The sequence below is a fragment of the Diachasma alloeum genome, unplaced genomic scaffold (assembly GCF_001412515.2).
Source record: "Diachasma alloeum isolate Michigan unplaced genomic scaffold, Dall2.0 Dall_scaffold_00359, whole genome shotgun sequence".
In the NCBI taxonomy this organism is placed as follows: domain Eukaryota; kingdom Metazoa; phylum Arthropoda; class Insecta; order Hymenoptera; family Braconidae; genus Diachasma; species Diachasma alloeum.
This window is the reverse complement of record NW_021680498.1, coordinates 1,048,241-1,073,861: the sequence shown is the minus strand read 5'-3', so window position 1 is coordinate 1,073,861 and position 25,621 is coordinate 1,048,241. Positions and strand designations below refer to the sequence as shown.

The 25,621-nt window shown below is 37.9% G+C and overlaps 3 protein-coding genes across 8 annotated transcripts in view; 1 reads left to right on the top strand and 2 right to left on the bottom strand.

Moving 5' to 3' along the window:
• Positions 1–2,426: 2,426 nt before the first annotated feature.
• LOC107041256 (nuclear fragile X mental retardation-interacting protein 1) lies at positions 2,427–8,187 on the top strand. Its single transcript, XM_015261717.1, has 6 exons — positions 2,427–3,188; positions 4,172–4,363; positions 6,220–6,515; positions 7,136–7,371; positions 7,453–7,620; positions 7,832–8,187. Exons 1-6 carry the CDS (start codon positions 2,733–2,735, stop codon positions 8,125–8,127), a joined length of 1,644 nt encoding a protein of 547 aa, XP_015117203.1. The 5' UTR covers positions 2,427–2,732; the 3' UTR covers positions 8,128–8,187.
• LOC107041254 (RNA cytidine acetyltransferase) lies at positions 7,883–12,406 on the bottom strand. Its single transcript, XM_015261716.2, has 2 exons — positions 12,253–12,406; positions 7,883–11,307 (listed from the first exon to the last, which is right to left on the bottom strand). Exons 1-2 carry the CDS (start codon positions 12,358–12,360, stop codon positions 8,392–8,394), a joined length of 3,024 nt encoding a protein of 1,007 aa, XP_015117202.1. The 5' UTR covers positions 12,361–12,406; the 3' UTR covers positions 7,883–8,391.
• An 866-nt stretch (positions 12,407–13,272) lies between these two features.
• LOC107041239 (segmentation protein cap'n'collar) overlaps positions 13,273–25,621 on the bottom strand; it is a 97,461-nt gene continuing 85,112 nt past the window's right edge. For 5 of the 6 annotated variants that reach the window (XM_015261688.1, XM_015261690.1, XM_015261691.1 and 2 more), the window contains exons 8-13: positions 19,289–19,574; positions 17,691–17,836; positions 17,073–17,249; positions 16,885–17,004; positions 16,080–16,444; positions 13,273–15,789 (exon numbers count right to left, since the gene is read on the bottom strand). In XM_015261688.1, coding sequence (XP_015117174.1) covers positions 15,622–15,789; positions 16,080–16,444; positions 16,885–17,004; positions 17,073–17,249; positions 17,691–17,836; positions 19,289–19,574 — 1,262 coding nt within the window. In that variant the 3' untranslated portion in view covers positions 13,273–15,621. The remainder of the gene's footprint in view (positions 15,790–16,079; positions 16,445–16,884; positions 17,005–17,072; positions 17,250–17,690; positions 17,837–19,288; positions 19,575–25,621) is intronic. The other variant, XM_015261689.1, reaches the window with a different exon arrangement.

Below are 25,621 nucleotides of genomic sequence, written 5' to 3'. Positions count from 1 at the left end.
GCTACTGAATTCAAACTTTACAATAAATTTAGATATCTATAAATCAAGTGAATTCGAAATTAGTGGGAGAGAGTTGAGTTCGATACGTTAGTATCACGAAAAGTAAACAGAAACTAGAATGATAAATCTAAAATCAAGTGGAAGACAGAAATTAATAAACATCCAAGTTATAATTCCAAACACATTTTGGAATTATAACTGATCTAAAACCGGAAATGAGTGAGTGCAAAAGTGATCTTGAATGCAATCTAAGAACGTATCGAGAGGCAAGATAAAATAATTGTTTATTCAAAATTAACGTGACGAATTATCATTTCGTGCCTCTCCTCATAAAAAAATTGTGTTAAGCATGTCTCGTGGAATTCCCATAACGTTCCTGAACTGATAAATGTATCTGAAATTGAAGATTAATTCTCTTTGTTTTCCAATCTTCATTTAAATCCTTGCAAGGAAGTAAGCGTCGTCCTAGCATTGAAAATAAAATAGATAAAAGTTAAATCTTGTATTGATAATTTCTACATATTTGTGGAGATGATTTAAATGCGTCTCGATACTTATCCTCCGACGAGGGATAACGTCTCCGGACATGAGAACCGGCTGCAGATAAATGAATGAAGAATGCAACTTTTAAAATGATCAATTGGTTAATACTATATTTTTATAATAAGAAATTGTAATTTTGGTGCTCGATTTCTTCTGGTTTGTTGATCGTATTAAATCAAATTGCCCCAGAAATCTCGAAATGTTGACAATTGAAACATTTTGTATGCGTTTTCAAGAAAGATCTCCAGAACCGCATAAGTGAAAATAAAAAAATTTTAAATGAGTGATATTGACGATTTATTATGCAATGCAAAGAGTCATTGCGTCATTAGAGACATAAAATGACCGTCATTTTTCGACATATGAGGCGATCTCAGTGAGTAATTTTTTTATTACCAATTTTTATTTTAATTCACGTTTGTATTAGCCTAATGTGCATTTTGAAATGAAAATTGCGGTCATTTTTCATCATCATTTTTTTTATTTATGGCCGCCATTATACGTCTATATAAATGTTTTGACAACAATCTGTGTTCAAATTATTTGTGGCCACCAGTGGTAGTTAACAAATTTGTCCGTCACATGACCGTAATTTTGGTCATATGACGCGATCTTGAAAAATGACGGTCATGTGACGGACAAACTTTCTAATTACAAATGATAGTCACAAATAATTTGCACGTAAAAGATCTGTAGAGATGTACAATGACGGTCATAAATTTAAAAAAATTTGAGGATGAAAAATTACCGTAATTTCCATTTCGAAATGTTCATTAGGCTAATACGAAACCGATTAAAATAAAAATTGGTAAATAAAAAATCAAATTGCGTCTATACAGAGGAAAATGACCGTTATATTTTTTTGAAAAATTCTAGCGGTCAAAGAGTGAGAAGGGAATTGTGACCATCATATGACGACTAATATGACGGACAAATTTTCCAAGTACCAATGATGGCCACAAATAATTTGTACTCAAATTTCAATTTGTACCGAAATGAATAATGACGATCACAAATATAAAAAATTAATGAAGCCGAAAAATGACGGTAATTTTCCTTCCGAAATGCTCATTAGTCTAGTTCGAAAGCAATAAAAATAAAAATTGATAAACAAAAAATCAAATTGCATTTATACAGATGAAAAATGGCCGTTATATTTTCAAAAAAAATTCTAGCGGTCATAGAATGAGAAGGGAAATGTGACGGTCATATGACGACTAATATAACGGACAAATTTTCCAACTGCCAACGATAGTCACAAATAATTAGTCCCCAAACCGATGCACAATAACGATCACAAATATAAAAAAATTAATGAAGCTGAAAAATGACGGTAATTTTCCTTTCGAAATGCTCATTAGTCTAGTTCGAAAGCAATAAAAATAAAAATTGATAAACAAAACATCAAATTGCATTTATACAGATGAAAAATGGCCGTTATATTTTCAAAAAAAATTCTAGCGGTCATAGAATGAGAAGGGAAATGTGACGGTCATATGACGACTAATATAACGGACAAATTTTCCAACTGCCAACGATAGTCACAAATAATTAGTCCCCAAACCGATGCACAATAACGATCACAAATATAAAAAATTAATGAAGCTGAAAAATGACGGTAATTTTCCTTCCGAAATCCAAGGCAGATACTTAACGAATAAAAATAAAAATTGCCCAAACCGACAGTTACATTTTTTTTTAAATTCCCACGGTCACGAGTAAGGCGGCAATAGTGACCGTCATATGACGGGTGCCGTCGCCGTCCCTCCCTAGGTCCCCTTCATTACCGATCGCGTTGTTTCCCGGCTGCCGATAAATAACGCAAAAAAATCCCCCTTACCGACACCGGCATTCCCCCAAAAATCCACCATTTCGGAAGAACCCACGCGCAAGCGGCTCGAGTCAAGTCGTAAACTAGTGTTTTGCACAGCACGCTACCGAGAAATCCGCTTCTCTCCACCGATTGACCGAAACATTAGCCTCGCGACCCGCAATAACCGATCGCATCCTCAGCTGTGACTCTCATCGCATCGAGGGGTGAGTGAAAATCCGAATTCTTATATATCTCGCGACAAAATCGACCTGCGCACATAACCTCGAGCGCAGCCCAGTATTGGAGCGCAATTCCGTAGTCGAGGGGTATTTGGGATTGAGTTGGGGGGAATAATCGAGGAAAAATTAGGGGGAAAATGAGTCCGTTGAACAGAGGGCCATTGTTGGGTCCGAGAATGCCGCCGGCGGGGATGCGCCCGCCACCGCCGAGATTCGGTAGAATGCCGATGCCTGGGATGCCACCGCGTATGCCACCACCACCGATGCCACCGATGCCACCGATGGGGGGTATGTTTGGGCCGATGAGACAGAGAATGCCACCACCACCACCGAGGCCAGGTGGCATGATGAGGCCCGGTGGGCCACCACCTCCACCACCGCTCTTTGGGCCGAGGGGAAGGGGACCACCACCCCTCATGATGCCCATGATGGGGCCCAGGGGCATGGGACCCAGGGGCCCACCCATCAGACCTGGGCCCAGGGGCATTCTCCCGCCCCAGGGGCTCCCTCACATGAGACCCAGATTTCCACCCGGCAATGGCAACATGAAGGGAAAGGGCATCAATAATGCCAAGAAGGTCAGCAAGTTGGAGGTAATTGTCCACGGATTTTGCATCTTTACCTTTAGGGGAAAACTAGCTGGGTAGCCCCAGCAATTGCGAAATTACGAGAATTTTCGCCATTTTTTTGGAAAGTTGATCAGTTGAAACAAAAAATTTTTTTAGAAAATCTGAGAATTCGAGTGATTTACGAGAAAATTTTCAGATTTTCTAGTATTTTCTGAGAATTCAAGAGTGTTTTCGAATTTTCTGTGAAACCGAAGAATTTTCTCAAATTTTGTAGAAAACCTGAGAAATTGCTTGAATTTTCTAGAAAATTCAAGAGTTTTTTCCCATTCTGCTGCTCAGAAATTTGGAATTTCAATTAAGTTCATTAGAATCTGAAATTCAATAACTTTTTTCGCCCCTAAAACAAATGCGATATGAGAATTCACTCGGATTTTTCACATTTTTTTGGAAAGTTGATCAGTTGAAACAAAATTTTTTTTAGAAAATCTGAGAATTCGAGTGATTTACGAGAAAATTTTCAGATTTTCTAGTATTTTCTGAGAATTCAAGAGTGTTTTCGAATTTTCTGTGAAACCGAAGAATTTTCTCAAATTTTGTAGAAAACCTGAGAAATTGCTTGAATTTTCTAGAAAATTCAAGAGTTTTTTCCCATTCTGCTGCTCAGAAATTTGGAATTTCAATTAAGTTCATTAGAATCTGAAATTCAATAATTTTTTTCGCCCCTAAAACAAATGCGATATGAGAATTCACTCGGATTTTTCGCATTTTAGGAAATGTTGCATCGTCTTGATGACATGATGGCTAGGGGAGGCATTTCTTGAACTGATCAGGTTTTCTCTCTAAATCAAGAATTCTAATTATTCCAATTGATTCTAAAATTAACAAATTGTCTTCTTAAAAATATCAATGACCTGAGCAAATCCCCCGAATCTCCAAAGATATTTTGCGAATAATTGAGGCGAATCGAGTCTCAAAAAAACCCTAAACAATTTCCCTCTACCCTCCAGGAACTCGAATTAAAGAAACCCTGGATGACAGACGAGATTCGAAGTGAGATTCAAAAGAAAAACAAACTCTATGCCAAAGCCAAAAAGAATAAGGACGCTAAAGAGTGGGAGGAGTTCAAGGATCTGAGGAACAAAGTGACCAGAATGATCAGAGACGCCAAGAACGAGTATCTTGCCAAACACCCAGACCAGGTACGTTCCACATCTCTCCCCAACCCACACTTCATTCTGATTGAACAATAACTGTGTTAATTCTGCATTCAAAAAATCACTCAAAAATTCCCAATTCTCAAAGTATTAAAAAACCATAAAATTATCCTCTTAAATAAACCAAAAAAAAATCAGAGAAACTATTTTAATTTCAATAACTGTTAAATTAATTATTTTATTCAACCAGTGAGAGAGAAATTTACTAGAAGAATTGGGTTGTTGCATAATTTATTTTATTAAACAGAATGACTGATATTAGATCTTTATTTATTCATTTTGCGGAATAATAAAAATTAATAAGTCTCAGGGAATCGTCAATGGCTTATCAATTTTTTACGATGAAAAAAAATTCTGAGAATGACTTCTAATATTTTTTATTCACCTGCGACAACTAGTAATAAAATAAATTAATGCAAAACCCCAATGCAAACGACAAACGTCAGTTGATAAAAGCCGATTTAATTCCAGGGTGGTCAGAAAACAGGTGATAAGAATACAGTTGAGTCCGAGGGTGTTCAGGAAACTGAAAAATGTGAAAGACAACCTGAACAAACAGTGCAAATGGAAGTTAAGGAGGAGACGCAGCCTACCAGCGAACAGGCTCAGTCTTAAAGCTTCGGGCTACTCCTCCAAAATTAAACTTGAAACTATTGAAAAAAAAAACGAGTTGATTATTCTAAATTTAAAGCCCTAATTTTGCGACGTAAACTAGTGCTCACGTCCCAATTTGTGTTTGAGAGAAATAAAAAATAATAATAATAAACTAGTGGAGCATTGAATAATCTTGTAGCACTGACGAATGCATTGAAGCTTGGATATTGAATTTTCCAAATATTGAATACAGTTCAATGACTATTTTCGAAGGTATTGAGGTGGTATGACTCGATTTAATTAATTATTGGGACAATTCAAAATTTATGAAACTTTAAAAATGTAAGACATGATCTCAGGGGAAACAGCGAATGAGAATGAAGAAATCATGTTTAATCTGGAAAAACTGAACTGAAAATGATGGAAACATTGACTTTTAATGGACTAATAGATGACTATACTACTTCAATGACCTTCTGAACATTTCCAAAACAGTTTCCATACTGAAGATTAATTTTCATTCACCGATATACAACGTTCAAAGACTGGTATCAACAAAATGCCAATTAACTGATTGACCAGTGCTTCGAGCCCAATAACATTCCTCGCTGATATGGCAATAGCATTGTGTCTTTACGACAACACGAAATCGAGAGATCACAGATGAGATGAATTTATTTCTAGATTAACTTATTAAGTAATGGATTATTGATTTAAAGTAAGAACTCAATTCACTCCTGTCACTTATCAGAATTTTGTTCCCTTTGTATGTAGTAAAGAGATTTTTTTTCTGGCTTAATCCCCAATTGTCATCAATTCTTGTTCTTGCTGTTTGTTTCAAATGACATTTGTACCTTGTTTGTAATAATCGGTATCCACGCAATTATTGGAAACCTAGAGAACACGGTGGACATAAAGAAATAAATTTGTATTCAAATTTTAAATGTAAGGAATAAATGATATTTCTACAAGTTCTAAAACTGTTGTTTCTCGTACTTTTTTTTATTTTTTTTTTTTCACACGAAGTGGTGAATTATTTGTCGTTTTGATGGTTTATCTGGGTATTTTTGTTTTCTTCAAACTTAATATTAAAGAGGAATGGAGAAATTATCTTCCCTGAAGCTTTTCTAGTTTCCTGAGCACCATTCATTTATCAAAATAAATGGAAGAGGTTTTTCACTCGTGAAATGATATTAACACAAAATTTTTATTGATTTACAAAACGAATTTTAAGCAAAAATTTTTAGGCTGCCTTGTACCAAGATGAGCCCTATTGTGATATAAGAGATGAGAATTATACGAGCAATGAGGAGGATGATTCTTACTACTGTGAAATATGTGATCGTGATTTTCAAACAGAAAAATTACTCAATGATCACAAGAGTACACATCGGGTTTGTGGTATTGATGGTTGTACATTTTCGGCTCATCCGAAGTTAGTTGAGAAACATATCACGATGCAGCATTGCACTGGATTGTATCATAGGATGAAGAATATGAAAACACCTGAGGAAATTGAGAATTGGATTGCAGAGAGGAAAAGGTAATTCAAGGGTCAGGGGAAAAATATTTGTTTGATGCAAAACAACGACCAAATAGCTACATTTTTGCTTCGAGAAATTTGTACGAATGATTCAACGAGATTGCTATTTGTTTCTCCTTTCGGCTATTCAATACTCAAAGACAAGAAATGAATTTTTAAATAGAATAACAATGACGATGCGATAGCAACCCTGTAACTTCGAACGAAATATTTATCATTTAGCTTCACTTCATGAGAGATATTCTCATCCTGAAATGACACGGTCTCCGCGCGAATCATCAGCCTCTCGAGCAAAATGTTTCGTTGCCAAAAGCAGCTACAAAATATCTACATGTTCATGCTGCGTCTTCCAAATCTTAACCCATTGTCCACAGAGAATGGGAAATTATCCGCATAATGCAGATTCTCAAAGTGATGGACCCATAGATCGTTAAATCATCCTATTATCCATGTTCGGAAATTCTTTACGTTGAAACAAATTTTGCTGTGTAAATTCTTTGAATTATTGAAATATTCGTCAATTTTTATCACATTCGTCGCTGTTGATATAAAAAAACTTTTTTTTCCGTCAAACATTCAAGAATTTGCTGAAAAAAATTGCTGTCTACTATTTATTGTAGGAAATATCCAACGAAATCAAACATTGAGATGAAGCAAGCGGAGACACTGGAGAAGAAAGAGCGAGGTGAAATTATCAAACAGGCGAAAGGTAAATTTCAGTCCCCGCAAACTAAAAAGCCACTGCGTGAGAGGAGACGCAGAGGGAGAAAACGACGACTCGTCGAGATCAAAGCAGAACCCGAAGAAGAGGAAGTAACCGAGAGCTACAGAGGGGTTCAGCCCTTCAGAGGGACAAGTCAGGATTTTTCACTAATTTTTCCCTCGTTAATTTGCATGAAGTCCATCTAGATGATAAACCAATTACGAATTTTCTTAGATTCATTAGTGGAAGTCGAGGAAGAAGTTCCGGAAGCTGAAGAAGAAGTCGACAATGCATCAGCCATTCAATTCTCAGATGATGACGACTTAGTAATGCCGATAATCTCAAATACCCAAGTCAAACCACCCTTCAGTTTAGTAGCGGATTATGGAAGTGATTCCGACGGTAATTATCTCCCACTTTATTCCCAATTTCCCTGAATTCGTGAATTCTCGATTCAAAAAATTGTTGAGAAACTAAAAAAAATTATTTGATTCGTCAAATTTAATTCCATTTTTTCCATTTAATTTTATATTCTTCAATTATTTTAAAAAAAAATGTTAAATTTAGTGCACTCATACCTCGAAATAACCGTCCCATATTTTTTACATTCAAGAGCCACCGGACGAAGTGCCGATTAAAAAAACAAAAATAGAAGAGCCTCAAGTACCTGAATGTCTTCCAACGCCTGCCAATGTACCTGTGACGAAAGAGAAACCTCCGAGAAAAGAAGTTTCCAGAAGAAAGGCTCGAAAAACAGTAGACGAACCACCGAAACCGACGAGAAAATTGCTGCACCAGCAGAAGAGGTCAATGTTCCTGGACCGATTGCTATCCCGATCAATCCAACACGAACGCAATTACATATGCCAATGCATCAAGTACATAGTGGACAATAATTTCTTCGACTGACGAAGAAAGCAAAACTTTATATTTTTCTAAAATAAAAGACATTTATTACACTAAACTCAATTTACAATGCAGTACCGAAGTACCAAAGCGCAACTTATTCCTCCCCACCTGGCCTCCCAAAACGACCTCCATCAAGACAAAACGTCAAAAGATATTTTCACTGTTAAATCTAATCCTCAAGAAAAAAACTTACTCTTCCCCTCGCTCTCCTCCTGAATTCAATCCCCGAGAAATTCCCACTCCGCCGTCACCTCCTCACCCCCATCACTTCGAAAACCGTTTCTTCTTCTTCTTCCGCCCCTCGCCCTCCCGAAAATTTCCCTCCGCCAGCTCCTCGGAGTTCCCCCGTTTCTCCCCGCTCTTAACCGAAACCAGGGATTTGCTCCCTTTGCTCTTCAGCACATGGCTCCACTCCTCCTCACTCCCCTTGATCGCATACTGCTCAAAGTTCTCCCTCTTCAGCCTGTCCAGCTCGACCCTCTGCTTGAGCTTCAGCTCCCTGGCAGCGACATCCAACTCCTGCTGGAGACTCTTCCCCCTCGCCGCATCCACCGTCACACTATCCCTCCCCTCCCTCCCCCTCATGCTACTCTCGACAAACTCCTCAGCCACGCCATTCAAATACTGCATACACCTCCTGATGACCCTGTTGAACAGCCCAAGAAGCTGCGAGGAGGGCAGCCCCAGCTCCTCCGCCAGTTTATCCACACTCTTCTGCTGGAGTCCCACCCCCAGGAGAATGGCCTCCTGCACAGCGGACAGCCTGGTCTCCCCCATCATCCCCAGGAAGTACAGCCTAGCGAGCGGTGGCAGCAGGTCCATCACCAAATGATAATCCACCATGTTATTAGAGTACCCCTCCAGCCTCTTCAGATCATAAGCCGTGAAATAAACGTCCAGCACATCCTTCTTAATGACAGCATTCTCCCCCTGAAATGTCTTATTGCTCAGCACCCCCAGAGCCATTCCAGGCGAATAAGCTGAGAAGCCATACGACAAAAGCGTGACGAACCTCCTCCTGAAGTCCTTCCAGAACTCCTCGAGCCACCGAAACTCCTGTCCCTCAGACTCCACTTTACCGATCATAATGCAGGAGTGCTCCCCAGTGATGTCGTTGGTGGTCTGTCTCACATAAACAGGCACGAAGCCAGCGCGCTTCCAGAACTTGAGGAGTCGCTCGGTCAGTCCGAAGGACACACCGATGTAATCGAGCCTCTCAGGCCTCCTCTCACTCAACTTGAGAAGCAGCGGTGGCAGCGAAGCCCTGGGCTGAATGGTCTCCTCGAGCAGATCCACGTGCTCCTCCTCGACCCTCTTGATCTCGCTGTCCTCCACCTCCTCGACATTCGGAATTTTCATCTCGTAGTACTGTTTCAACAGCTCCAGAGCTCTCCTCCCATACCCCATGCTGTGGTAATCAGGGTGGGTGGCTATCCTCACGATCCTGGCGCCTGCCAGCCTGGGGAAGTCGTTGTCCTGGTACTGCTGGGCTATCGTCCAGGGGATGAGGTCCCCCGAGGCCCTCTTGCCCCTGCCCAAGCCCTCGGCGACAGTGGACTTGCTGATCTCCCCCTCGAGACACACCTGAATCACCACAAGAATTTCGGGTAATGTCCTCCCGTTGGGGTCCACCGGCCCCAGGAGACAGAAGAGGTGGTGCGCAGGGGCGTCGGACATCATCTGCAGGTCATTCGGACTGTTCTTGTAGTGAGAGGCGACGTACAGGGCCACCAGCCTCTGCAGGAAAACCTCGGATGCCTTGTGGTACGAGAACAGGGTGTCACGATTGATGTAGTACAGCTGACAGACGTCTGGTGGTGGACATCCAGAGAGGACTGGCGCGTGGGTTATGGCATCGAGACAGAGTAAATTCGTCAACCAGCTCTCAACGTCGTCCCCAGGTCTGTAGCGAATGGATTCGTCCAGGGTCAATTCGTGGAGCTGTCGACCTATGAGGGACTTGTCGCTCTTCTTGTCGTGAGTGTTTGGAGCTGCTGTCTGGCTCCTCAACTGCTGGAGAAGCTTGAGGGAGAGGGACCTCCCGGTGCCCTCGTAACCGTTGATGGTCGAGGCCAGGAACACGAGGTAGGGGCCCAGCATTGCCTTGACGTAGGGCAGAGGTATCGCAGCTGCTTCGTCGATTACCAGCAATTCAGCTTGACTCAGTTTGTGGGCGTCTGTGGGATGAATGTACTGAATTGTCTGGCGGTGGTCCCTGTGCACGTCAATTCGGACAGTGGCTCTGTTGAACTCGGGATTTGTCGACTGAATGAGGTCGTAATCGTGTCGGTCCTCGTAGGCCAGGGCCTCGAAGCCCTTGACGATGAACTCGAAGAGGGTGTTGAGGTTTTCGGGACTGGGGCTGGAGATGTAGATGTTGGAGTAGCCGAAGGCGACAGCACCTGCTATGGCCAGGCCCAGGGTTGCTGACTTGCCTCGACCTCTGGCTGCTGTCAGGGAGACTGTTGACCTGAGGGTCTTCTCGGAGATGGCCTCGATGAACTTGAGGAGCGATTTCCCCTGGTCCACTGTTCGGCAGAGGCTCACCAGGGAGGCGACTGGCTGGGTGTCCTGGAAGCTCTCCTTCAGGGCGTTCAGGTCGGGGTTCTCCGCGCTCGATGGGGACTTTGGCACTGGCTCGATTTTCAAGTTCTTGGAGGAGATCGGCAGGACTCGCAGCTGATCGTCCACCACTAGGCAACGACTGCACGACGCCAGGGAGAGGAGGAAACGCTCGTTGAATCTGCACACCACGTCCTGGTGGGCCTCTGTGCGGTACCTCTGGTGGACGTCCATACTCATCGTGTAGAGCTGCTTCAGGGAGGTCACAGACTGCAGCAGGAGGACTATCACGCCGCCTCCCTCGACGGTTTCTATCGTTCTGGCCAGGAGGTTTGGCGTCAGCGCCTCGAAATCCTGGAGGATGCACATGCCGAAGGTGTTGCCCAGGATCTTGTGGGTCTCGTTGTAGTAGCAGTAGCGAATTTTTGCCGAGGCGACGAATAGCTCGAAGGGGTCGTCCTCGTTTATGTCGATTTTTCCGGATTTCACTTTTTTCTCGATCTTCCTCTGGCGCTTCTGGCGGTGGCTGCTGAAGCCCAGGTCTTTTTTGTAGCACCAGAGGACTGACGGGCGCGCTTTTACCACCGTTTTTGAGAGCATGTGGTGGAGGAGGACCACCTGGAAGGGGAGGGTTTCGTTAGGGGGTGAGAACGTTGAGGGAAATCGAGGGATTTGAGGGGAGAATTCCAGTCAGAAATTATTGTCCACGGGGATTCTCTTGTTTTCTTGAAAAAATTGAGAGAATCCCCCTCACTCTGACTCGAATTTTCCATTTTATTTCTCTTCATTTTTTTAAGAAAATGAAGAGAAATAAAAATAATATAAAAAAATAGAAAAAAAATAAAAAAATATAAATATAAAAATGAAGAGAAAAAAATGGAAAAAACTTAAAAATTCAGGTCATTCTACTTTTTTCTAGGGGAGGCTGGGGTAAAATGGACACTGGACTTTTTATTAATTACTCATAACTCTGAAACAAATTTATCAATTGAGCTCAGAAATATTAAATTTTCTCAACATTTCAACCTGTCATTAAAATTTTTAAAAAAGTCAAATGTGTCCATTTTACCCAAATCTCCCCTGTAAAGTAGTTCCTGTTGCACATTCTCCATTAGAAAAGGCACAGTAAAGCTGCAGAATTCATTAATAAAATCAGCCGAAACCTAATGGAATTCTGAGTAGAAGTGCAATATAAATTCAGTCGAATTTTCTATCAAAGTCACTAGGTTTTTCGATGAGTCTCTCAATAACAGACTCTATGAAAGAGAATCAGAAAAAAAATAGAAGATAAAGGTCAAAACATTTCACAATAATTATAATGTAAATAATTTTCTCGCTTCTTGCACTTTGAATGGAATAACTTTCGATAGCTATTGAATTTTTGCAACAACAATAAATAAAATGAACAATTCAATTCAATTGACATTAAGATTGTCAATTATTAAATTTCTCTTTTTAATTACGTGAATGCGACTAAAAACACGATTTGCTAAAAGATATTTCTTCAGGAATCATCTTTTTATGAATAAATAATCAAAATTTTTATTGATGGTGTTAGCAAACCTGATCTCTGGCCTTTTCGCCGATAACGACGAAGAATGTGCGATGGCCCTCGGCAACTCCATTCTCGATTAAAACCCGAATTCTGTTGTCAATCTTCTTTCGAACCATTTTCTTTACTTTTGAAGGCAAGCGGCGTGAACTGTTTTTTGAGGTTAAAAACAACGTGGTCTTGTCCCCCCTGACGGAGCGCTCGACAGGGCGAGATCGACTTGTTCACTCAGTCGATAAGTGTTCGACAGTGTGGCCTCATTACCATTGGGCTCGCTATTTACCGACGGCGGCGTCGACCTCGTCAAGCAATGATTTTCAAATTGGTTCAAATTGGTTCGCGGCACCGGTTGTGGTAGCCCGTCCTCACAAACTTTAATTTTCCTCGCGTGTTTTTGGGATGATAATCATCGATCACAATGTTGTTTTTAACGTACGCAGACGTCTTCAGTTTCTGTGGTAGCACGGTAGCACAGCAAGCTCGAAGAACATCATCGAGGATCAAAATATTCTCAATTCGGGGAATTTATTCACATGTGGTGTATTCAATCCACTTTTGACACTTTTGACTTTTTTTTAAATGTTAATGACGCGTTGAAATGTTGATAAAATTTAATAATTCTTTTTTCATTGCAAAGAACAATTCGTTCCCTTTGTGATGAGCTTAAACTGAGCTCAATTGATAAATTTGTTTCTGAGTTATGAGTAATTAAAACAAAAGTCTAAAGTGTCCATTTTACCCCACTCTCCCCTATATCAATATCAATTCGAGTTTCAAGGTTATTGGATCTAACAATTGAATATTTCCGATCTGACTGGGAACTTAACTCCGGGTTATTGAGCGATGTATTATGACATCCTTTAACACATCATTTCCTTGTAATTATTCTTTTTTTGCGTTTCTCCGGTGTTTTTTAATGAGCAGTTGTGTTTAACCCTCTAGGGTGAAAGTCGGCCTGAGAAACGCCCATTCACCTCCGAAAGAATATCGGTAGTCGACGTCAAAACATCAATTAACAGATTAAAAAATTATTCCTGTAACCCACATAGTTTATTAAATCTTCTTTATACAATGAAAATGGCGATTAGAGATCTAAAAATGCAAGTCTTATACAAAACACCCATGTAAGAGGTGGGACAATAAATTTGTTCGAGTAATTTTCCTCATTTTCCTTTTATTTTCAGAAAACAAAAATAAAAAAATTACCCAATATCTCGATCTCTATCTGCCAAGTACGGTACGTGAAAGGTTCATATCCTACACCCAGTACTGTAAATACATTCGTCAAAATGAACTCCAGTCGATAACGAAAAATAATATAAAATAAAACAGAGCGAACTTTACATAATTTCCTCTCCTCCATCTCGCGAATTAGCTGTAATAGATTTCTTACGTCTATTCGTTTCTTCGTTTAATTTTCAAACATTTTTCGTTAATCCTATTATATAATTACGCAATATACTTATAGAAAAATTAAACTAGCTACATCGATATTTACATAAAAAGGCAAATGTGAAATACCTGAATTATGTTATTTTTTTTTCTATCAACTTCATTATTTTCTTTGTCTGTTAACATTATATAAAAATATTGAATCTTTAGTTAAAATTTTCCTTCATATCGCATTACGATGTATGCAGTAGTATAAATATTGTAGCAATGCAGCAGTCAATTATGCACAGTGTTTTCTTTTTCCATAGATCTATGAATAATCAGTAACTTTGCATTTATCCAGAATATACCTCAATCATTTGCCTTTTATTAATCAAACCACAATATGCGTCATAAATCAGTTAAATGCACAAATTGCAGAAAATGTTGTCTATTATTTTCTCCTTCATATTGTTGCACAATAATTTTTAAAATATAACTCCACGGAAAATTCGTTTTCCTTTCTCTCATTAATTACGACTCGTGTTTTAAAGTCATTTTTCCCTTTCTTTTTCTCCTGTTGTTTCAGTTTCTGAGGGAGAAATAGAGGATTTTATCATCACTTAGCACCTAACAAGTTACAATTCATGCGCTGCATGATCACTCAGTGATCGCAATATGATGCATTCGAGTTTTTATTTTGGATTTAGTGGGGGGAAGAGGTGAAACTGAATGTGACAACTTTATCTGAGGGTTTTTGTCATGATTTTGGGGTCCAAGTGAAGATTTTTGAGGACCTCTTTGTTAAAAACAAATAGATCTGCAAAAAGTCACCGTAAGAATTTAAAAAACTTGAGAATTCTCGAAATTTTCAAGTTCTTTGCCCTCAAAGTTTCTGTTTTTGGAGACTATCTCCTTCAGGCTCAGAGACATTAATCAAAAACTCGTTGTTTTTGGCCACTTCCCAACTGAATTATCTTCCTATTACCTTCCTAAATTATCCTATACAAATCAAATTTGTACGTGAATCTTTACAACAAGCATTTGTGTTTAATGAATCCACTGGGTTGAACAGACACCAGCTGTCGCCGAAACAATAAAGCAGAATAATTTTTCAAATAATTCTTACATCACTCGATTTCATTTGTCCCACGGTCACGCAGGAGGATAAAGTACTGGGTGGGAGGAATATCTAGGATTCGTTAGTTCTCACGTCTGGTGAAACCTCGATTTTCATTTTCTCTTTTGATCTGGGGGTCGAAGTGGTAAAACGAATCTTTTCTTCGTGGTTACAAATGTCGAATTATCACGAGAACGAGCGGATTGATGAGAAAATGTCAAATACATTTTTGATAGGAAATTTCATTATCTACAAAAAAGATCTTATCACATTTTCCCTTAAAACCACTCATTATCGAGATAATCAACAAAAACCGAATGAGGAAACCCATTTAATCATCGACTCATTCTTTTTTCCAACTGCTTCCCCGACTCCTTCATCCCCATTTCGAATAATTTACAATAAATTTATATCCGAATACACGAAACATTGAACAATATCATGTCCTTAATTACCTTGATTAATGCTTTACCAAGCTCACCGAGAATAATTTTCACTATGAAATTATGATTGAAAAATCGAGGTAGGTTTAATCATTCATTGGCATTTAAACACTCAGCATTCGTCAATTGCCTCATTAACTTGAGCTAGATAAATAGTAGTGGCCTCTGGTACAGCTATTACAGCCTCGCCGTCAATACTCAGTACCTCAGGTCTCATGTTCAAGCATCACCAGAAGTAATCATCGTCCAGGTAAACTCAACAGCATGATCTACAGCTGCACAACATTCTCAGACTTGATTTTATTAGTTTATTAACCTGCTGCTTATTCGTTGTTTTATCATCGATCGGTTCATCGTGGTCAACGTAATCCCACTGTACGTTGAATACATATTTTGAACGGTGATCTCCTGATTATCAATCGCAATGGAGCACGATAACGTGAATTTCATTCCTTGTGATCAGGATCAGGTTTTGTTTTTGGTTCCATTGTTGATGATCGTGAGTGGTGGGAATTTGTCTGATTTTTTGGTACGAGGAGAACATTACCCTCGGCTGACTGCTGGAAACTGTACTCGTTACGACTGTACTGGTTGCCATCTGGGTCTCGCATTGACTGAAATAAAAATCAAAAATCAAAATTGAAGAGTAGTTTCAATTCGTCTTTACTAATTTCGTCGATAACTCGAAAACGAGAGGTTTTAGGGGGAAATATCATAAGATATTTTTTGTAGCTGGTAAAATTTCCCACAAAAAATGTCATGTGACATTTTTACTTAAAACCACTCATTATCGAGATAATTACGTTTTTAACGAGGTGTAAAGAGTCGACTTGTTCTCTTTTATTTTGCAAAAATTCTGCAGTGAATTCCCTCCATTAATATGACAAAAATAAATTGAACAAACCTGGAATACATGAGCATACAGCTGATGATACTTGGCTTTCACCCGTTGTGTCTCCATGAGCATAAATTCCCGTTCACGAATGAGACGCAATTTACGATCACGCATTTCCTTGACTTGATCAGCAAGACTGATGATCTGATCGAGTTTGCGTTTGCGACAATTTTGCGCAGCGACTTTGTTCTTTCCACGCCTCCTGATGTCACGAATTAGAGTCAACTGCTGCTCACTGAGATCGTACTTGCTGAGACGTTCGTTAAACTCGTCCATCGGCAAGTTGATGATGTCCTGGACGGTTATGGGAACGTTCAGAGATCTCGCTTTCTTCTCGTCTCTGGTCAAGTGTTCGTCCGCATCGTGTTTACGTGCTGTGAATAAATAATTGTAAATTAATTACAAATGAATTATTTCTCAGATCATGAAATTCTCTGCAAAAATGAGATATTTAGAGATTTGATGAGATGTGAGATTGTTTTTCATGTCATAAAGAATTTTCTTTACAAAAAATCATCCATTTGGAGATAATTAAAGTTTCAATGAGATGAGAAAAATCGGTTGTTCTCTTACGTTTCATTTTCGTAGTGAATTGTCTTTTTAAATTGTGAATTTATCTTATAAACGAGTGATTTTCTGCAAAAATGTGAGAAATCCTTTTATGTAGATCACGAAATTCCCTATAAAAAATATCTTCTGACATTTTCCTCAAAGATAATTCATCATGAAGATAATTAATGATTTAATGAAATGTGAGAAATGTATCAATTTGTTATTCAACAATATTATATGCATAAATTCAATTGATCTCTACCTTTACCTTTTTTGTCACGTGACAATGGTCTCTGCATCGGTCCAGAGTTGTCCCCAGGCAGGTGGTACGTGTGATTATGGTGAACATGTTCCAGAGCTGTTCTTCCTGGTATTTGTGGAACTGATAATAAAATCAAATTACCAAAAGTTCAACAAATGATGACGAGCGGATGGAGAATGTGATTTTACCAGCTTGATGACGTGAAAAATCTACACTGCAGCTGTACTTGAGCTCAGGTTGGGGTCCAGCTGCACCTTCAATTGGCCCTGAATAGGCATTCCCAGGAGGTCCAGCACCCACAGTGTGGCCATCGTACTCGTACTTTATGGGAGTCGTTGGATGGGGGCTGGCGCCAAGCAGAGAGCCTGTACCCAATCAATTTATTAATCGAAAACTTCACAGTCGTCATCATCGTATCAAACAAATGATGATAAAGACAATGATTTATTTATTTATAACTTGTAACAAAACTTTTATTCAATCATAAACGTGATTTTCGTTCCATTTTCACATTAACTGAATAATGTAAACAAAGAATGAATAAATGAATATAAATTTTAAATACAAAAAAAGTTTTCCTGATTTAAGTAACTTTATTTGTCGGAAATTAAATAATTGTTTAGACGAAGAGAACAAATTCATTGGCGTTTAATCATGGTTTATTTGGTTTATTTTATTTGATTGAAATTTGTCATTTCTCTGGATTCAATAATTATTGAATTTAATTTAATAAATTAATTTAAATTAATTATTTTAATTTTATTAATCTATAATTACATTGTAATTGAGTAATTATAATTACTCACCGGTTCCCTGCTCCTGGAAACATCTCTTCCCGAACATTTGGTGCTTCTTCTGGGCAACTGGAGGCACTCGGTCAGCTTGGCAACGCGGTGACCCTCCATTCCTACCCCCTATCGAGTAGTTGCAGTCGTATGGCATGCGATATTTGCTGCAAGAATAATCAGTTGTTCAATTTGGGATTTGGCTTCAGCTTTTTATGAGGATTTTCGAATTGAAGGGAGATACGAAATTTTTGTCTCAACATTTTTTCGAACTATCGTTTGTAGATGAGATTCAGATCCAGAGGTATTAATGTAACACGAATGGTAAATTGAATTGACTTATTCAATCAATTTTCAAAGAATGAATAAACTTTTTTTTTTTCAATTGAAATGAAAAAATTTAAAGAACATTTTGATGTTCATTTCATCACTAATTTGTCACTATTTGTGTTAGGTTCTGAGATATCAATAAAATATTAATGTCAAGTTCAATTGACTTATTTAATCTCTTTTTTAATTTAAAAAATCAATTGAAGTATAAATAAACAAAAAATCTATCTTAAAAAAAAATATATAAACTATTTTTCATTATAAATTCGCAACTAGTTCTGTTAGACTCATAAATATCAATAAAACATGAATTTTAAATTCACTCAACTTATAAATCTTTGTTTAATAAAAAAAATTAATTTAAATAAATTATTGTGAAGTATTTTTCATCATAAATTTTTCACTAAATCTTCCTCAATAACAATAATTTCAACCTGCAATTCACTCATTCAATAAATTTTGAAAACAAATAAAAAAAAAAGAAAAAATCTAAAATAATCAATTTCAGAAAAATCATTCTGAAATGCATTTAATCACCAATTCAACGTTATTTCTGTTAATTTCATAGATATTACTAAAATATCGATGTTAAATTGAATTTACTGATTCATTTAGTAAAAAAAAAAGAAAAAATTTCAATTGAAAAAAAAAAATCAATCATAAAAAAATATATTCTGAACGATTTTTCATCATTAATTCGCCACTAGTTTTGTTAGACTCATAAATCTCAATAAAACATGAATTTTAAATTCACTCAACTTATAAAATCTTTGTTTAATAAAAAAACCAATTTAAATAAATTATTGTGAAGTATTTTTCATCATAAATTTTTCACTAAATCTTCCTCAATAACAATAATTTCAACCTGCAATTCACTCATTCAATAAATTTTGAAAACAAATAAAAAAAAAAGAAAAAATCTAAAATAATCAATTTCAGAAAAATCATTCTGAAATGCATTTAATCACCAATTCAACGTTATTTCTGTTAATTTCATAGATATTACTAAAATATCGATGTTAAATTGAATTTACTGATTCATTTAGTAAAAAAAAAGAAAAAATTTCAATTGAAAAAAAAAAATCAATCATAAAAAAATATATTCTGAACGATTTTTCATCATTAATTCGCCACTAGTTTTGTTAGACTCATAAATCTCAATAAAACATGAATTTTAAATTCAATAAACTTGTTAACTCTTTTTTTTAATAAAAGAAAATTAATTAATAAAAATTATTCTGAAGTATTTTTCATCATAACTTCATCACAAAGTCATTCCCAACAATTACCTCGCATAATCCATGGAATAATGTGAATCCGGCTGCGTGTGACTGGAATTGGATCCAGTCTCCATCCACTCTCCATCGGACAGTGGTCCACGCTCGCTCCCCATGCTGCTGACAGCGCTGTCACTGGAGGCGTCCATCCTCTCGTCAGTGACACCCCCCAGAGAAGTCACACCACCCCCCGAGCCGCCATTATTTCCCGCCCCCTGTACCCCCGGTAATGCAGCAGCACCTGTTGGTCCTGAGGCATTGTTGCTGCTGTTGTCCAGCATTCTCATCGAGTACATGCCTGACAATAAACAAATCGATAAAAAACAATCATGAATAAATGTCAGCACACACTGCTTCTTGGAAAATCATCAAGGCCTCTGCCACTCGATTAAGATAAATACATTGACTCGATGTTATCGAGGATCGGTCCGTATTTATACATTTTGTTGCATGGAAATTTCAACACGAAAATGCAAAGAGTTGCGGAAATTATTGCATAATTTAATCGAACAAATTAATGATAAGAGCATTATTTTCAAGGCTCTGAGATCACTGCGAGTCGTTCGTATCGGTTGACTCATCGACTCCGCGTCAGATAAATCAAACGAGACGTGAGACGAGGTTCCACTGACACTGACTTGATGTTCCCGGAAAAATCCGGAGGATAACTCTTCTGCAACTGTATCCGCGACAGATATCAAGTGTCAAATCCCCCAGAATCTTAGTGCGACGTCTGAATTTCTGATTAAATTGTTCAATTCACGGCGGTTCGGTTTCGCGAATTCTTTGGAGTGCAATTATCATATCGAATCTATCTCGACCCCGAGATAACGAATATTGACAAGACATCGGGAGAGATTTAAAAAAAATTAAAGGGAAACTGTGGAATTTGGTTCATTTTACGAGAGTGCGTTTATCTCGGGAATGTGTAGGTTTAGGAGAAAATGTCAGAAGAAATTTTTTGTAGCTGATTAAATTTCCAACAAAAAATGTTGAACGACATTTTTTTGCCACGTCACTCGTTATCTAGATAATTCGTGCTGAACAATTGTTTTATCCTCTTGAATGTTACAATTCGACTAACGAATTGTCGTTTCTATTTGTGTAATTATCTTGGGAGGGAAGGGTTTTAGCGGGAAATGTCAGAAAAACTTATCTGTAGCTGATGAAATTTCCAGTAAAAAACATAGAATGATATTTTCTCGCAAAGTCACTCATTACCTAAATAATTCGCGCCGAACAAGAATAGAATTTTTTTGTTCTCCGAACCGTTACAATTCCACCGATGAATTGTCTCTTCTATTTCCGTAATTATCTCCGAAACGAACGATTTGAGAAAAAAATACCAAAAACCTGTTTTGCAGCTGCTAAAATTCTCCACAAAAATGATTTTGCGCCAATTTCCTCTAAAACCGCCCCCAATCGAGATAATCAAAAGTCAACGACACCGACTAGAAGAGAGAAATGTAAAAAAAACGGGAACACCAGAATCAGTCGAAGAAATTCTCGGCTGACTAAGCAATAGTTCCAGTCACACGATAATACCTCAACGGAATTGATAAATCATGCATGAGGTATTGGCACATTGGCCCGTACGATAAAAACAGTCATCCGCATATTCATCCATCCGCTAATATCCTGTCGTGGGTTGATTAGCACAGTTGGGCAAACTAACTGTTGATCCGTAAAATAATACCGCGATACCACTCGTAACTTCTGGGCTTTCAGACTCATCCGGTTTTCCGTCATTCTTCCATGATCATTTGCCCACCTTTTTCATTCATACCTCAACACGCAAGTTCATGAATTCATAAACGTACATGTACACTGTAAACAATTTTAATGACGCCGCGATGACTTGACATTTTCTACATTCATTATCACGATTAGAATGATATTGATTACCTAACTCGGTGGGAAGACTGATAAAATGTTGTTTTCTTGTCAAAAGTTCCCTGACTTCAATCGAAATTCAGGGAAAGATGTTCATCTAACTGAAAAACCGTCTTTCGTTCAATCCCCGATATCTCCCGATCTGACGATCCGATTTGGACAAGTCGGGTCTCATTTTCAAGGTCTCGAAAAGATCTTGAAATTGATGAAAAAAATTGGGGGAATTCACTCAGCTGATGTCGAGATATTCGGAATTGAATATCTCGCTTTTTATTTCTCCGTTTGTTCTTCGAAAAAGTTGGCTAAAATCGCGTTTCTTACATCTTCAATATCTTGGAAACGAACGATGGGATTCGGGCGATTCACATCTCATTCCAAAGATCACGAAAAAATCTTGAGAATGAAAAAAAAATCGCGAATTTTCACTCAGCCGATCTCCAGATATTCCCGATTAAACATGAACAATCATACGAACCGCACTTTTAATTTTGTATTCGTCACAAAGATGAACTAATTGACCTTCATTAATTATTTTCTGTATTTCCATAAACACAGGTACCTACTGGGACTGAAGCCGATGATCCCCATGCTCGCCATTCAGAAAATCCAAAAGTTTCACCGAATCCACTGAATAAATCCCGAAAAGCGCTGAATCCACGATTTTATCTTTTTTATATTTTCAACTTTCAACTACAATTTTCTTTTCAATTTCATCACTTAGCAAATTCACAACTGGTAATCCTCACACACCCGTCGTCTCCACAAATTCCATTTTAATGTAAAAATATCCCATGGAACAATAGTCACTTGAGGGGAATTTTATCCAATCAAACATCGCGAACGCGGTTTCAACTCCCCAGATTACTCAACACTTTATCTTATGATAATACGGTATCATTTCGCAATTCCAGAGTACAATGAGTGACACCCAGAAAAAAATACCAGACATTGACAAAAATTCGCAGCTAACCGAGACTTAATTACAAATTATTCTTAATTTTTCGCCTTCACCAATTCAATGTCTTCCCTTTATTCATTAACAATTCCGCCTTCACTCGGTGAAATTCTGTTTTGACGACCCCGAGAGCTCACTGTGAGATAACGATGGATCGATAACTGATGGATTAATCAATCCATAAGTCATTAGATCCGATCGTTTCGATGTTTTCGTCGCGAAGGAACTGAGAGAACGTCCGCTCGTTTCAAAGCACCGCGGGCCACTAACTCGCGAGTGTACCATCCGCGAGTCTCGTCACTCCGGAGCGTTAATTCATTGTCAAATGTGTTTTGACGACTCGACAAAAGCCGCGAATTAACGAAACGGGCATGTGGATCATGCGGGTGTGAGCATGTGAGGGAGAACTGATGACTGAAGCTGTTGCTATTTGAGAAAGCGCGGACACATTGGGATGTATAGCATCATCGAGGTTTCTTTCAATGACTCACCCCACTCCGTCATGGTTATATGTAGTTCGTAGACGAGTGGATGGGCTTCTGCTGGAGGAAGATATGAAATTTCATTCATTGTTTATAGAAGAGGAATTGTGATTGCGGAATTTCTCGGGATGATTTGATTTTGTTGGTTTTGGAACGGTGAATTTACCGGGGGGGAGTGGGTTTGGGGGGAAATGTTGTTCCACATTTTTTGTTGGAAATTTAATCAGCTACAAAAAAGGTCTGATGATGTTTTCTTGTAGAGTCACTCATCGTCGAGATAATTCGGGTTGAACGAGAGTGGAATTGCTGTGTTCTATGAAATCCTAGAAATCTGCTGATGAATTGTCTTTTCGATTCGTGTAATTATCTCGGAAAGGAAGTGTTTTCGGAGGAAATGTCAAAAGAACTTTTTTGTAGCTAATTAAATTTCGAACAAAAAATATTGAGTGATGTTTCCTCGTAAAGTCACTCACTGCCGAGATAAGTAGTTTTTGATGAAAGAGGTGATGGGAAAATATGACTCGTGACGTTTGACCACATCCCCGATGAATCATCATGCGACAAAAATAATGACTCAAATTTCGCACCCTGATGATGAATTCCGTAGCCCCTCGAGTACTCAGAAGAGTAAAAGTCATGACGGGTGCATCGTCTGCACAATCAATTTCGACATGACGCGGGAGAGGAGAAATTCAACTAAAAGTTCACAAACACGAGTGTTGAATCAGTGTTAATGTGAACCTTATCTCAATCCTTTAGCTCAACGTACGTCGTATTTCCAGTTACGATAATACGAGAGCCACGCAAATTACTGGACTATTGTACTCTCAATACGTCAAGAATTCATAAAAATTAAAGTGAGAATTCTAGCAAATTGTAACGCTTGAAATCCAACAGTTTTTCAAACATTGTCTTATTATTTGTCGATCTATCGTAAAATCTAGTGGTTATAGAAAAAAATATCATAAGACTTTTTTGTAGCTGATTAAATTTTCTACAAAAAATGTTCTATGACTTCTTTCCCGAGAACCACTCATTAACAAGATAATTAACGATTCAATAAAATGGGAAAAATCCTGTTATCTCATTACCTTAAATCCTACGATTTTTATCATTATTATTTATTTATTTATCTCAAAAACGAGTGATTATGGAAGAAAACATCATTAGACTTTCTTGTAGCTGATAAAATTCTCTACAAATAATGTTTTACAACGTTTTTCCCTAGAACCACTCATTAACAACATAATTAACGATTCAAAAAATATAAAAATTCCTATCTCATTACCTAAAATTCTGCGAGTTTGATCATTATTATTTGTTTATTTATCTCAAAAACGAGTGATTATGGAAGAAAACATCATTAGACTTTCTTGTAGCTGATAAAATTCTCTACAAATAATGTTTTACAACGTTTTCCCCTAGAACCACTCATTAACAACATAATTAACGATTCAAAAAATGTAAAAATTCCTGTTATCTCATTACCTCAAATTCTGCGAGTTTGATCATTATTATTTGTTTATTTATCTCAAAAACAAGTGATTGTGGAAGAAAACATCATTAGACTTTCTTGTAGCTGATAAAATTCTCTACAAAAAGTGCTTTACAACGTTTTCCCCTAGAACCACTCATTAACAAAATAATTAACGATTCAAAAAATGTAAAAATTCCTGTTATCTCATTACCTCAAATCCTACGATTTTTATCATTATTATTTGTTCATTTATCTCAAAACCGAGTGATTATGGAAGAAAACATCATAAGACTTTTTTGTAGCTGATAAAATTCTCTACAAAAAATGTTTTACAACACTTTCCCCTACAACCCCTCATTGCCAAGATAATTAACCATTCAACAAAAAAAATCACCTATTTTGTAGCATATCCCCTTTCCCCCGACAAATCAGCAACCAATTGCCATGAAGTCTCGATGAAAAAGTAAAATGTGACTTCATGAACGTAAATTGCGTTATTCTATTATTACAGTGTGTCTATCCCGAGATTGTATGAGTCACTCCCTGGCAAAAGATTGTGAAATGCTCGGTGTCGCGCGCCGAATCACATCCGAGGCATTGAGACAAAGTAACGTACATACAATGACGAGCGTGCTTGCTCGACTGTTATATACCACTGGACACTTCTGTAACTGCTTATCCATGTGTTTTTACGGCCCCTCCAATGCCACATGTCCTCCAAACCCCATGTTTATTCATTCAACGTCAAACGTTTTTCGCATCCGATAAATAATTTACCATTCTACTTCCCGCATATTCCACTATTCACTCAGAATTCTGCTCAATGACACGGAATATGAGGATCTACACCGGGCAGAGTGCACGAAATACGAAAAATGAAGTCATTTCGTGTTGGCGGCACGCGCCAACCACTTGACTCGCGTGTGCCTCGCGACTATGAGGAAAATGCGATGATCCTCACATGACAAGTGGACGTGAGCCACTAGGTAATGGTGGAACCGGTGAGCCTTCGAGCTGAGAAAAATGTGATGATCGTCATCAGCTGACGTGTCCACCCCACCCCCCCTCGGAGTTATCATCATTCAATTCCGTTTGCACTGTCAGAGATTTTTTGTGTGAATTCCTATCCAATAGAGAACTTGCATGATTTATTTTCAATTTTCTAATCTCAAGTTTGATCATTATCGTTTGTTTACTTATCTCAAAAACGAGTGATCATGGAGGAAAACATCATAAGACTTTTTTGGAGCTAATAAAATTCTCTACAAAAAATGTTTTACAACATTTATTCCTGCAACCACTCATTACCAACATAATTAACGATTCAAAAAATGTAAAAATTCCTGTTATCTCATTACCTCAAATCCTACGATTTTGATCGTTATTATTCGTCTATTTATCTCAAAAACAGTTGATTATAGAAGAAAACATCATAAGACTTTTTTGGAGCTCATAAAATTCCCTACAAAAAATGTTTCACAACGTTTTCCCCTAGAACCACTCATTAACAACATAATTAACGATTCAAAAAATGTAAA